At 48.1% G+C, this 14,633-nt stretch overlaps 1 protein-coding gene across 1 annotated transcript in view; it reads left to right on the top strand.

Annotated features, from left to right (window-relative positions):
* Positions 1 to 4,949: 4,949 nt before the first annotated feature.
* LOC311513563 (leucine-zipper-like transcriptional regulator 1) overlaps positions 4,950 to 14,633 on the top strand; it is a gene marked incomplete at its 5' end in the record, with an annotated part of 88,342 nt that continues 78,658 nt past the window's right edge. The window contains 3 exons of the mRNA XM_084615484.1: positions 4,950 to 4,961; positions 5,477 to 5,660; positions 6,392 to 6,561. Of these exons, the coding sequence (XP_084471610.1) occupies positions 4,950 to 4,961; positions 5,477 to 5,660; positions 6,392 to 6,561 (366 nt within the window). The remainder of the gene's footprint in view (positions 4,962 to 5,476; positions 5,661 to 6,391; positions 6,562 to 14,633) is intronic.

Raw genomic sequence — 14,633 nt, 5'->3', positions numbered from 1 at the left:
CCTGATCACTTTCCTCTCATGCAAGTGCTTCAGGATTGATTCTTTGAGGACCTGCTCCATGATTTTTCCAGGGACTGAGGTGAGGCTGACTGGCCTGTAGTTCCCAGGATCTTCCTTCTTCCCTTTTTTAAAGATTGGCACTACATTAGCCTTTTTCCAGTCATCCGGGACTTCCCTGGTTCGCCACGAGTTTTCAAAGATAATGGCCAGTGGCTCTGCAATCACAGCCGCCAATTCCTTCAGCACTCTCGGATGCAACTCGTCCGGCCCCATGGACTTGTGCACGTCCAGCTTTTCTAAATAGTCCCTAACCGCCTCTATCTCCACAGAGGGCTGGCCATCTCTTCCGCATTTTGTGATGCCCAGCGCAGCAGTCTGGGAGCTGACCTTGTTAGTGAAAACAGAGGCAAAAAAAGCATTGAGTACATTAGCTTTTTCCACATCCTCTGTCACTAGGTTGCCTCCCTCATTCAGTAAGGGGCCCACACATTCCTTGGCTTTCTTCTTGTTGCCAACATACCTGAAGAAACCCTTCTTGTTACTCTTGACATCTCTGGCTAGCTGCAGCTCCAGGTGCGATTTGGCCCTCCTGATAACATTCCTACATGCCCGAGCAATATTTATATACTCTTCTCTGGTCATATGTCCAACCTTCCACTTCTTGTAAGCTTCTTTTTTATGTTTAAGATCCGCTAGGAGTTCACCATTAAGCCAAGCTGGTCGCCTGCCATATTTACTATTCTTTTGACTCATCGGGATGGTTTGTCCCTGTAACCTCAGCAGGGATTCCTTGAAATACAGCCAGCTCTCCTGGACTCCTTTCCCCTTCAAGTTAGTCCCCCAGGGGATCCTGGCCATCCGTTCCCTGAGGGAGTCGAAGTCTGCTTTCCTGAAGTCCAGGGTCCGTATCCTGCTGCTTACCTTTCTTCCCTGTGTCAGGATCCTGAACTCAACCAACTCATGGTCACTGCCTCCCAGATTCCCATCCACTTTTGCTTCCCCCACTAATTCTACCCGGTTTGTGAGCAGCAGGTCAAGAAAAGCACCCCCCCTAGTTGGCTCCTCTAGCACTTGCTGCAGGAAATTGTCCCCTACGCTTTCCAAAAACTTCCTGGATTGTCTATGCACCGCTGTATTGCTCTCCCAGCAGATATCAGGAAAATTAAAGTCACCCATGAGAATCAGGGCATGCGATCTAGTAGCTTCCGTGAGCTGCCGGAAGAAAGCCTCATCCACCTCATCCCCCTGGTCCGGTGGTCTATAGCAGACTCCCACCACTACATCACTCTTGTTGCACACACTTCTAAACTTAATCCAGAGACACTCAGGTTTTTCTGCAGTTTCGTACCGGAGCTCTGAGCAGTCATACTGCTCCCTTACATACAGTGCTACTCCCCCACCTTTTCTGCCCTGCCTGTCCTTCCTGAACAGTTTATAACCATCCATGACAGTACTCCAGTCATATGAGTTATCCCACCAAGTCTCTGTTATTCCGATCACGTCATAGTTCCTTGACATCACCAGGACCTCCAGTTCTCCCTGCTTGTTTCCAAGGCTTTGTGCATTTGTATATAAGCACTTGAGATAACCTGTTGATCGCCTCTCATTGCCAGTATGAGGCAGGAGCCCTCCCCTCACAGACATTCCTGCCTGTGCTTCCTCCCGGTATCCCGCTTTCCCACTTACCTCAGGGCTTTGGTCTCCTTCCCCCGGTGAACCTAGTTTAAAGCCCTCCTCACTAGGTTAGCCAGCCTGCTGGCAAAGATGCTCTTCCCTCTCTTCGTAAGATGGAGCCCGTCTCTGCCCAGCACTCCTCCTTCATGGAACACCATCCCATGATCAAAGAAACCAAAGCCTTCTCTCCGACACCACCTGAAAACCTTTTGTAGTGATAATCAAGGTGGGCCATTTCCAGCAGTTGACAAGAACGTGTGAGGAACTTTGGGGGGAGGCAAATAAACATGGGGAGATAGTTTTACTTTGTTTAATGACACATCCATTCCCAGTCTTTATTCAAGCCTAAGTTAATTGTATCCAGTTTGCAAATTAATTCCAATTCAGCAGTCTCTCGTTGGAGTCTGTTTTTGAAGGTTTTTTTTGTTGAAGTGTTGCCACTTTTAGGTCTGTAATAGAGTGACCAGAGCGATTGAAGTGTTCTCCAACTGGTTTTTGAATGTTATAATTCCTGATGTCTGATTTGTGTCCATTTATTCTTTTACGTAGAGACTGTCCAGTTTGGCCAGTGTACGTGGCAGAGGGACATTGCTGGCACATGATGGCATATATCACATTGGTAGATGTGCAGGTGAATGAGCCTCTGATAGTGTGGCTGATGTGATTAGGCCCTGTGATGGTGTCCCCTGAATAGATATGTGGACACAGTTGGCAATGGGCTTTGTAGCAAGGATAGGTTTCTGGGCTAGTGTTTTTGTTGTGTGGTGTGTGGTTGCTGGTGAGTATTTGCTTCAGGTTAGGGGCTGTCTGTAGGCAAGGACTGGCCTGTCTCCCAAGATCTGTGAGAATGATGGGTCTTCCTTCAGGATAGGTTGTAGATCCTTGATGATGCGTTGGAGAGGATTTAGTTAGGGGCTGAAGGTGATGGCTGGTGGCATTCTGTTATTTTCTTTGTTGGGCCTTTCCTGTAGTAGGTAACTTCTGGGTACTCTTCTGGCTCTGTCAATCTGTTTCTTCACTTCAGCAGGTGGGTACTGTAGTTGTAAAAACACTTGATAGAGATCTTGTAGGTGTTTGTCTCTGTCTGAGGGGTTGGAGCAAATGCGGTTGTATCGTAGAGCTTGGCTGTAGACAATGGATTGTGTGGCGTGGTCTGGATGAAAGCTGGAGGCATGTAGGTAAGTATAGCGCCTCTAAACTTGACCGAAAGACTCTCAACAGGCTTTTCTGCAGTTTCATACTGGAGCTCTGAGCAATCATATACTGTTCTCTTACATACAGTGCAACTCCTCCACCTTTTCTCCCCCATCTGTCCTTCCTGAACAGTTTATACCCATCCATGACAGTGCTCCAGTCATGTGAGTTATCCCATGAAGTCTCTATAATTCCAATCACATCATAGTTCCTTGACTGTGCCAGGACTTCCAATTCTTCCTGCTTGTTTCCCAGGCTTCTTGCGTTCGTGTACAGGCACCTAAGAAAACTAGGTGATTGCCCTGCTTTCTCAGTATGAATCAGGAGGCTTCCCGTCTTGTACCCTCCTCCTTGTGTTTCCTCTTGGTATCCCACTTACCTCAGAGCTTCGGTCTCCATCTCCCAGCAAACCTAGTTTCCCCCTTGTCGAAGCTCCCCGGTATCTCTGGGTCTCTGCGGTCCTCAAATGGCCGGCTCCCAGTGGTGCGGTCCCTTCTTGGGGCTTGTTGGGCAGCCTGGAGTCTGTCTGGAACTCTGCAAGCTGTGGTCCCGCCACTGGGGCCTGTAGCAACTTCCTGGAGAGAGCTCGCAGCCTGCGTCCTTCCCCTACAGCAGCCTGCCCAGACTGAGCTGGGCTGCTTTCTTTTACATGCTTTAGTTGGGGATTGGTCCTGCTTTAAGCAAGGGGTTGGACTAGTTGACCTCCTGAGATCCCTTCCAACCCTGATATTCTATGATTCTATGCTGCCTCCAGGCTGGGCATGCCCATCAGTGTGGGAGGGATGTTGCTTCCTCAGCCTGCAAAGCAGAGTTAACCCTCTCGGGGCTTGTCAGGGTTCTCCCACACACACTCTGAACTCTGGGGTACAGATATGGGGACCCACATGAGAGACCCCCTAAGTTATATTCTACCAGCTTGGGTTAAAAACTTCCCCAAGGCACAAATTCCTTTCCTTGTCCTTGGACGGTATTGCTGCCACCACCAAGTGATTTACACAAAAATTCAGGGGTCACTTGGAATCCCTATCCCCCCAAGCCCCTTCACCCCCTTTCCTGGGGAGGCTTGAGAATAATATACCAACTAATTACCTTTGCAATGTAAGCACAGACCAGACCCTTTATCTTTAGAACACTAAAATCAATTAGGTTCTTAAAAGAAGAACTTTATAATAAAGAAAGAAGTAAAAGAATCACACCTGCAAAATCAGGATGGAAGGTAACTTTACCGGGTAATAAAAAGGATTTAAAACACAGAGGACTCCCCTCTGGCCTCAGCTTTATAGTTACAAAAACAGGAATAAAACTACCTTTGTAGCATAGGAAAATTCACAAGCCAAAACAAAAGATAACCTAATGCATTTTCTTGTCTTACTTACAAATTCTGTAATTTTAGATGGATCATTCCAGGTATGTTTTCAAGAGATGTTGAACCTGCTTGATCTCTCCCTCCATCCAGAGAGGGAACAAACAAAGAGAGCCACAAACAAATTCTCTTCAACCCCCCCCCCATTTGAAAGTATCTTCTTTCCTCATTCGTCATTCTGGTCCGGTTCCAACTAGGTGATTTGAGCTACTTAACCCCTTACAGATAAAGCGATTCAGTACAGCTACCAAGGAGGGATCTTATGCTACCCTTTTCTTTATATTTATGACAGGGCTGGTGCAAGGTAGGTATGCCCTGTCACAGGGAGCTTCATAGATCATAAAACAATAGGGTTAGAAAGGAACACAAGGGTCATCTAGGCCAACCCCTTGCCAAGATGCAGGATTTGTTCTGTCTAAACCATCCAAGACAGATGACTATCCAGCGCCCTTTTGGATACCTCCAGTGAAGGAGATTCCAGGAGCTTCAGCCAGGAGCTCACTTCTGGTGTGACCAGTGCTTTTGCAGGGAAGTGAAATGATCAGTCTGAGAATATCTGGATTTGGGGTCCTTTGGGTTCCCAGGTCAGCACCGGGTTGAGAGGGTAGGCTTTGTACCTCTGCTATGCTGAGATTGATAAGGGACAGATCGTCCAAGAAAACAGGATAAAGCAATCCCAGGGCTGCACTAACTTGCACCCCTTGCTGCCTTAGCCCTCATGGACATTGTGGTACCTGGGAAGCATCAGGGTGCAGGACTGTCTCAACCAGGCCTTCCCCTGCCTCTGATCTGCCCGAGATGCCTCCTGTGCCAGAGGATCCAAACCTGTGTTGCTGTTGCGGTGTCTGTCATGGGGGCCTGCTGCACCAGAGAAGTTTACTGGGGGCCTTGCAGCCACTTTGCCGAGTGTACATGCAGTTGTGCACAGAGCGCAGAGGAGATTTTCCAGCATCTGATGGACCTCTTCAGGGGGAAGATGGGACACTTCATTACTGAGCTCTGTGGTTGAGGCTCTCTTTATTTTGAAATGCAGGGAAATTCAAAGATAAATGTCACAAAGCCAGTTCAGGGCATGAAGGGACCCAACTCCACAGCACATCGCCAGGAAGTACAGTGCAAAGCCATGTAGCTACATACATCACAGTCTCACAAATGCACACCCATAAACAGTTTGTTCCTGGCAAACCAGCCCTTGGACACACCCAGACCTTTGCTTCTTTGTTTACTGTTTTTCTATCCCATTAGAAATCAAAGCAAGAGATTGAAGAAGAGGGACAAGCACTGTCCCAGAACGAGGGGATTTGTGGCAATGTCAAGCTGTGCTGCCTGCAACCTCTGCTGGAAGTGACAATCCAAGAAGCTGAAGCTCAGCCCTTTGAGGTGCTCATGCAGTTCCTGTACACGGATAAAATAAAATACCCACGCAAAGGTAGGACAGCAGGAGGAGGACTGTGTGCAAGCCAAACCTGGCCCATAGGGTCTTTTAAAAAGAAAATGAAAATTGAATATTAGCAATTTGTGAGCAAATCTTTATACTTATCACTGATGCAACCGCTGCTGGAATTCTGAGTCCAGTTCTGTTGTCCACAGCTCAAGAAGGATGCTCAAAAATCAGAGGGTTCAGAGAAGAGCCACAAGAATTATTAAAAGATTTGAAAACATGATTTGTAGTCATAGACTCAAGGAGCTCATTCTGCTTATCTTAACAAAGAGAAGGTTAAGAAGTGCCTTGATTAGTCTATAAGACTTACATAGGGAAAAAATATTTAATAATGGGCTCTTCAGTCTACCAGAGAAAGGTATAACACAGTGCAATGGCTGGAAGTTGAAGCTAGACAAATTCAGACAGGAATAAGGCATACATTTTTAACAGTGAGAGTAATTAACCATTAATCACTGACCATTTTAAAGTCAAGATTGGATGTTTTTCTAAAAATCTCCTTTAGGAGCTATTCTGGGGAAGCTCTGTGACCTGTGTTAAACAGGAGATCAGACTAGATGATCATAATGCTAATCTCCCTTGGTTCTGCTATCCGAATTACTCAAGATGGCATCAGAAATTGGGAAAATTTCTGACCCCACTGGACATCTTTGAAGAACCTTATATTAGAAAGCTCTCTAGAGCTGTGGAATGACACTGTTTCCCTTTGTGATGTACAGGTCATGTGCAGGATGTACTACTTATCATGGACGTGTACAAACTAGCCCTGAATTTCAAGCTCTCGCGACTGGAACAGCTCTGCCTCCAGTATATTGAAGCATCTGTAGATCTACAGAATGTGCTCATTGTGTGTGAAAATGCTAACAAGCTTCAACTGGATCAACTAAAGGTAAACACTGAATTTCACTAACAAGGTTACTGATAAAAATTAACAGGTTTCAGAGTAACAGCCGTGTTAGTCTGTATTCGCAAAAAGAAAAGGAGGACTTGTGGCACCTTAGAGACTAACCAATTTATTAGAGCATGAGCTTTCGTGAGCTACAGCTCACTTCCTCAGATGCATATCGTGGAAACTGCAGCAGGCTTTATATATACACAGAGAATATGAAACAATACCTATTCCCACCCCACTGTCCTGCTGGTAATAGCTTATCTAAAGTGATTTCCAGCACAAATCCAGGTTTTCTCACCCTCCACCCCCCACACAAATTCACTCTCCTGCTGGTGATAGCCCATCCAAAGTGACAACTCTTTACACAATGTGCATGACAATCAAGCTGGGCTATTTCCTGCATAAATCCAGGTTCTCACATCCCCCCCACCCCCATACACACACAAACTCCCTCTCCTGCTGGTAATAGCTCATCCAAACTGACCACTCTTCAAGTTAAAATCCAAGTTAAACCAGAACATCTGGGGGGGGGGGTAGGAAAAAACAAGAGGAAACAGGCTACCTTGCATAATGACGTCATTATGCAAGGTAGCCTGTTTCCTCTTGTTTTTTCCTACCCCCCCCCCCAGATGTTCTGGTTTAACTTGGATTTTAACTTGAAGAGTGGTCAGTTTGGATGAGCTATTACCAGCAGGAGAGGGAGTTTGTGTGTGTATGGGGGTGGGGGGGATGTGAGAACCTGGATTTATGCAGGAAATAGCCCAGCTTGATTGTCATGCACATTGTGTAAAGAGTTGTCACTTTGGATGGGCTATCACCAGCAGGAGAGTGAATTTGTGTGGGGGGTGGAGGGTGAGAGAACCTGGATTTGTGCTGGAAATCACTTTAGATAAGCTATTACCAGCAGGACAGTGGGGTGGGAATAGGTATTGTTTCATATTCTCTGTGTATATATAAAGCCTGCTGCAGTTTCCACGATATGCATCTGAGGAAGTGAGCTGTAGCTCACGAAAGCTCATGCTCTAATAAATTGGTTAGTCTCTAAGGTGCCACAAGTCCTCCTTTTCTTTTTGATAAAAATTAAAGAATTAAAGCTCAGTATAGTCACTGTAGACATTGACTCATGGACAAAACATATTATTGTTGTTTTGTGGGTTTTAAGGCTTTGACGTTGACTTTGAAATTGGTAGCAACTTAAAATTCCACCTGGGGGTCAGCATCAGCATTAAACTAGACTCCCTTCCTCCTGCTTCCTATGTCTTTAACATTACAGAGTTTGGTTGACCTAGGGCTGCATACGTTGACCTAGCTCTGTAAGTGTCTACACTAAAATGTAGCTCCCACCAATGTAAGTCACCCACTACAGCGACCTAATAACTTCACCTCTGCGAGAGGTGTAGGTTGATGTAGTTAGGGTGATGCAGTGCCGGTGTGGACACTGAGTTACGTACATCGTCTGTTGGCTGTCAGCCCTGGGGTGGGGGATGTGGGGAGCTCCAGGTGTCAGTGCCCTCCAGTGCCCCACACAGTTAAGTCAGTGGAAGCACTCCTGGTGAGAATGCGCTCCGCCGACAGAAGGTGGACATGAACCACCATTTTAATTACTATGGTGGCTATACATCGATTTAATTTTGTAGTGTAGACATGCCCTAATGCAGCAGCTGGAACAGCTACTGCCCTAAAAACATCTCTTTACCTGAAATCCCTTTACAGTTCTTAGGTGGTTGTCATGGATTCCCAGAGTCTGATCTGTGTCTTAGCCTTTAACCAGTCTACTGGGAGTCCCCTTTACTGTGCTGGACCCCTTGGATCCCCAGGGTTTTCCAGGGGCAGGACCATGGTGTCCATGACTCCACCTCTCTTTCCCTGTGGCTCCCTTCAGGGAGTCCAGCTGAGGCAGACTCCTGCAAGAGATTTCCCCTTCCAGAGTGCAGTGCTCTTAAGTAACTGCAGCAACACCAGGCAGCCTTTCTCCAGCAAGGTAACCTTTATTAGTCGCCTGGAGCACAGAAAGTCTTTGGGTTAGTATGAGAGTGACAGACTTATGATAGAGTCCATGTTGGTGGAGCCGGGGCTTCATCCTGCTCTGCTGCCTCTGAGCTCTATCCTACTGTCAAGGATTCATGTTTGGTCATTGAGGTTCCCATTTTTTTTCTGGACCCTTCATTGCTTTATGCTAATTCCAGCCAGCTCTTGATGGCACATTCTTACCACCCCAGACAGCCACATGACCCAAGCCTCTCATGCCTCCTGCTCTGTTCCAGGAGAAGCATGTTAACCCTTCTGCCTCCTGTGCAGTGAGGAGATGCATATAGTTCACAGAAATATTACAGAAAATTCACACATTTGTCACAGGAATTTATCTCTACTAAAGTTTGTCTGGTTTCTTAAGCTCATTTCTTTTTCTCTGTTAGCTCTTCAAGTATGTGTCAGTGTAGTCCCACGGTAGGTGTGCACAAGCCTCATGTGCAGAAGATCAGATATTTTGAATAGCTCCCACACAGTGGTGTAAAGGGCAGAGCAGCCACAACCCCCCTCAGTTCCCCCTACTGCCTTAGGAGTGAAAAGGAATTTGGCAAACCTCTGACCTGCAACTCGCTTCAGACACTTTAAGCCAGATCTTTCAAGATGCTTAGTGAAGAATTCTTACAATCAAATTTGTTCTCTAAAGGATATTGATTGGTGACATCTCCCCACCCCATGTGCAACAGGGTAAAATGCTTCTTGCCAGCTCCCATGTCTTGTGACAGAGTTCAAACCCTGCCCATCCTGCAATGAACAAGGGAATCCTGTCCCTATCATGGACAGACAAGCCAATGCCTCTCTTGCTTAGGAGAGTGTCACATCCTGAATAATTCCTTTGTGTGCAAGAACTTCTCCACCAGGACCTCCAAGTCTAGGAATGCATGGTTCAAGCTACATGTACTTGAGCAGTCCATACAGATCACTTTGGCCCCAGATGTGACGATTATGACCAGAGTGAGGCTGGTTAAATTAGCGTCGACCAGTGATCCCTTGAATACTCTTCAAACTCCAGGATCAGGCAGTGGAAAGAAGGCAAAGAGGACACTGGCAGAGTTGACACTAATGATGTCAACCGCCTCTTAAGAGCTTGGCACTATGCATCTTGGCATTGACAGACTTGGCATTGGTAAATCGGGTGCTGAGAACTTTGTCTTCCTTACTGGCTGCTCCAACTCAGCGAGTAAACCTGGCATTGCATCCACTTATAAACTGGACGCCCACTGATGTAGCCTGTCTGAGCATAAACCTAGCTCCAAGACCGAAGGGAACTCCCATATGGAAGACATGGGATGCTTCTCCAAGGAAAAAACCCTTAAACGGTTGGGCAAAACAAGATACCTGCCACGATCCCAGTACCAATGCCAGTGATGAAGCCAAGGAAGTACATCAGTTGGCCCCATTCAGTCCCTCAGTACCCTCCTTCAGTGAGGAGATATATTCCTCCTCACTCTTGCCAGTGTATCCCTTCTTGCTGACATTGAACAGAAATCTCTCTTCCGTGCCATTGGAGAATGACTTCAAGGAGGATATTGGGGAGCCCACATTTAGAGCACCACCTCAACCGGCTCTGGAGTGCCATGGGCCAACCAGCCCCAACATGGTCAACACCCATAAATATGCCACCTTGTTTGGCTGTATTGACATGTGAAGGAGCAGTTTAGCGTCTTCTACAATGTAGAAAAAGGAATATAGATCATGCTTCCTGATGGCTTCGCTGACTAGCCCATCCACAGAGGAATGAGAGGTGGGCCCACAGGAACAGGAGATGTTAGAGAGACAACAGTGAGCCCCGACATCCCCCAAGGAATCCTTCTCACCACCAGACAAGGCAGAGACACTAGCACGCACCCTGGCTACAGATCAGTGATTCTCAAACTTGTGTACTGGTGACTCCTTTCACATAGCAAGCTTCTGAGTGCAACCCCCCCACCATTTATAAATTAAAAACACTTTTTAATATATTTAACAGCATTATAAATGCTAGAGGCAAAGCGGGGGTGGGGTGGAGGCTGACAGCTCGCGACCCCCTATGTAATAACCTCATGACCCCCTGAGGGGTCCCGACCACCAGTGTGAGAACCCTTGCTATAGATGATTCTAAAGCCTTCCTGGACCTCCTGTCCTGAATTGTGGAGACCCTTGATACGGAGGCTTGGACTACACTATCAATTTATACCTGCCTGTGACAAAGTTCCTTCTCTGCCTTGGTGGGTCCTGCGCTTATTGGTGGCTTTGCTCGCCTCAGAGATTCACAGGAGCCCTCAGTTTGGCCACTTTTGCTAGTGGCTCAAACCTGCCGTTCACTCAGCTAACCTCATCACTGGCGAGCGTGGGGAAAAGGAAGGAGAACAATCCCTGCAGCCTCTGCTGATCAACCTAGTGGGTCGGGGGAGAGGCCAGGGACCATACCCTCTAGTGGAACCCACAGTCCAGGTCAACTCCTCCTGTATCCAACAGGGAGTTGGGGGAATGGGGTGAACCTGAGCCCGCCCTCAACTCTGGGTTCCATCCCAGAGCCCTGTGGATCACAGCTGTCTACAGTATTTTGTATAACACCGGTGTAACAGCTACAACTCCCTGGGCTACTTCCCCATGGCCTCCTCCCAACATCTTCTTTATCCTCCCCATAGGACCTTCTTCCTGATGCTAGATAGTGTTTGTACTCCTCAGTCCTCCAGCAGCACTCCCTCTCACTCTCAGCTCCTTACGTGCCCCTCACTGACCTGAAGTGAGGTTTTTTTTTAAACCAGGTGCCCTGATTAGCCTGCCTGTCTTAAGGGATTCTAGCAGCTTCTTAATTGGCTCCAGGTGTCCTAATTAGCCTGTCTGCCGTAATTGGTTCCAGCAAGTTCCTGATGGTTCTGGAACTGCCCGTTAGCTTACCCTGGGAAAAGGGACCTGCTTAATCTGGGGGTAATATGTCTGCCTTCTGTTACTCTCCTGTAGCCATCTGGCCTGACCCTGTCACATATTCCCCCCCCCCCCGTTCAACACCGCGGGGTTGGGCAACTTGGGATGTCAGGCAGTGTACCCGTGACAAGCCATTTGCATTGCCATGTGGCTTCCAGCCCGGTGTTGTCTGGTGAATTGAAAAGGTTGTTGGGGACAGGAACCATCTGGTCACCCTTGCGTTCTTCTTTTTATTTCATTGCATCCACTGGCGGGATGCATGGTTGGTCACAAGGGTAAACCGTCGTCCCAGCAGGTAATAACATAGTGTTTCCATGGCCCATTTCACAGCAAGGCACTTTGTCTCAACCACTGCATGCTTCTGCTCTCTCGGGAGGAGTTTCCTGCTGAGGTAGAGGATCAGGTGTTCTTTGTCTCTGACCATCTGTGACAGGACAGCTCCCAGTCCTACTTCAGATGCATCTGTTTGTAAAATGAACTCTTTGTTGAAGTGTGGGGCTGTAAGCACGGGGTTACTGCAGAGGGCTGTCTGTAGATCCATGAATGCTTTCTCTGCGGCATCTGTCCACTTCACCATGTCTGGACCCCAAGCTTTTATCAGCTCTGTCAGGGGACTTGCTCTGGTGGCGAAATGGGGAATAAATTGCCAGTAGTACCCCACCACAACCAGAAATGCCTGGACTTGCTTTTTCCAATTTGGCCAGGACCAATTTTGGTTAGCCTCCGGTTTGTTTATTTGGGGCTTGGCCATGCCCCTTCCTACAATGTAGCCAAGGTATTTAGCATTGGCAAGCCCTATAGCACACCTGCCTGGGTTGGCTGTAAGGCCGGCCAGTCTTAGTGTGTCCAGTACCACTTCCACCTTTTCCAAGAGGGTCTCCCAGTTGGGGGTGTGAATAATCACATCATTCAGGTACGCAGCTGAATAACTGGTATGGGGCCGCAGGAGCTTGTCCATAAGACGCTGGAAGGTGGCACGTGCCGCATGCTGTCCAAAAGGAAGAACAGTATATTGAAACAGACCCTCTGCTGTAGAGAGTGCCATCTTTTCTTTGGCAAGGGGAATCTGCCAGTATCCCTTTGTTAAATCAAGGGTGGTCAAAAATTGGGCATTGCCCAGGCGGTCAACTAACTCATCAATGCGGGGTATGGGTTATACATCAAATTTGGATATCTCGTTCAGATGGCGAAAGTCATTACAAAACCTAGTGGTGCCATCAGGTTTGGGCACCAACACAATCGGGCTTGACCACTGACTGTGGGTTCCAACATGCTTTTCACCTCTGCCTTGATCTTCTCCCTTTTTGCCGCTGGGACCCGGTAGGGCCTTAAAGTTATCTTTGCCCCAGGGTCTGTGATAATGTGGTGATATGCTTCCATGGTCTGGCCTGGTTTGGTTGAAAACACATCCTGATACCATCTTAGTTAGCTCCTTCTTCTGGTTCGGTGTCAGATCAGGTGATATCTGCCTATATCTACCTGCACATGTAGGTTATTTCCCTGGTTCGGGGCCTCTTGGGCCACTACACATGCCTCTTGCTGGTGCCAAGGTTTCAAGAGGTTGATGTGATAAATCTGTTCTTGTTTCCAGTGTCCTGGCTGCCGCATCTTGTAGGTTACTTCCCCAACGGGTTCAACCACCTCATAGGGCCCCTGCCATCGGGCCAAAAGCTTGCTTTCTGCCGTGGGTACCAACACCATCACCCGATTCCCCTGGTTGGAACTGTCGGACTTTTGCCTGGTGATTATAATGGGTTCGCTGGGCATCCTGCGCCTTTTCCAAATGTTCCTGTACAAAAGGGGTGACCCTGGCTATCTGGTCTCGCATCTGCAATACATGTTCAATTATATTTCTCCCCACATTGGGTTCCTCTTCCCAGATCTCTTTGGCGATATCTAGTATGCCACAGGGGTGGCACCCGTATAATAACTCAAAGGGGGAAAACCAGTTGAGGCCTGAGATACCTCCCATATGGCGAACATAAGGTAAGGTAGTAGGGTGTCCCAAACCTTCCTGTCCCGACTTACCACCTTCTGTATCATAGCCTTGAGGGTTCGGTTAAACCTTTCTACCAGCCCATTGGTCTGTGGATGATAGACTGAAGTTCTCAGGGTACGTATATGGAGCAGGGTACAGAGGTCCTTCATTAGCTTCGACATGAATGGGGTTCCTTGGTCTGTTAATATCTCCTTTAGTAGCCCCACTCGGGCAAAGATCCCCACCAGCTCTTTGGCTATCATTTTAGAGGCCGTGCTCCGCAGGGCGATGGCTTCTGGTTAGCGAGTAGCATAGTCCAAAACAAGAAGTATAGGTGGCCCCAGGCTGTCTTCTCCAGGAGTCCCACTAGGTCCATGGCTATTCGCTCGAAGGGGACCTCTATGATGGGAAGGGGTACTAAAGGTGCCCTCAAGTGGGGATGGGGACTGTGCAGCTGACACTCTGGGCAGGATGCACAGTACCTCCGCACTTCTTCGTGTACTCCGGGCCAGAAGAAGCGTCGCACGACCCATGCCAGGGTCTTCTCTGCCCCCAAATGCCCCCCAAAAAGATGACTATGGGCAAGATGTAATACAGCATTCTGGTGTTTTTGAGGTACTAGGATCTGCTGTACCTTCTGCCCCTGTACTGGTGCGACCCGGTACAAGAGATCCTTCTTCATCATGAAGTAGGGTCCTGGTCCCTGGGTTTTCCCTTCCATGGGGACCCCATCTATTTCGGTCACCTCCTTCCTAATGTTGTCATACCTTGGGTCTTCAGCCTGGTCCCGTCCAAAACTTTCTCTCCTGGGGCTGATCTGCCCGAGATCTAGGGGGCCAGTCTCTGTCGCCTCTACTGGGTCAAAGGCATTAGGGTGGGGGTCAGACGTGGGTGCGTCTCCCTCCTGGGTGGCCTCCTTTTCAGCTGCTCGTGTCCGCCTACCTAAGAGAGCGACCCTCTGGCTTTGGGTCAGTATTCGGGTTCCCAAGGCCTTTGCTGCCCTTCTTTCCCTTTTCTTCTTTCTATCCTGCCTGGGAGTGGAGAACAAATCTGGGGATATTTCAGAGAAGATTGGGGGTTGACAGTCTACTGTGGATGTCTCACTAACTTCAGGGTTTCCCCCTTTCTCCAGTCCCCCTACTGGGAGTAAGTCTCC

Source organism: Lepidochelys olivacea (assembly GCF_965140295.1).
Source record: "Lepidochelys olivacea isolate rLepOli2 genome assembly, chromosome: 27".
NCBI classification, from domain to species: domain Eukaryota; kingdom Metazoa; phylum Chordata; order Testudines; family Cheloniidae; genus Lepidochelys; species Lepidochelys olivacea.
The sequence above is the reverse complement of the archived record's forward strand: the minus strand, read 5'-3'. Positions and strand labels throughout refer to the sequence as shown.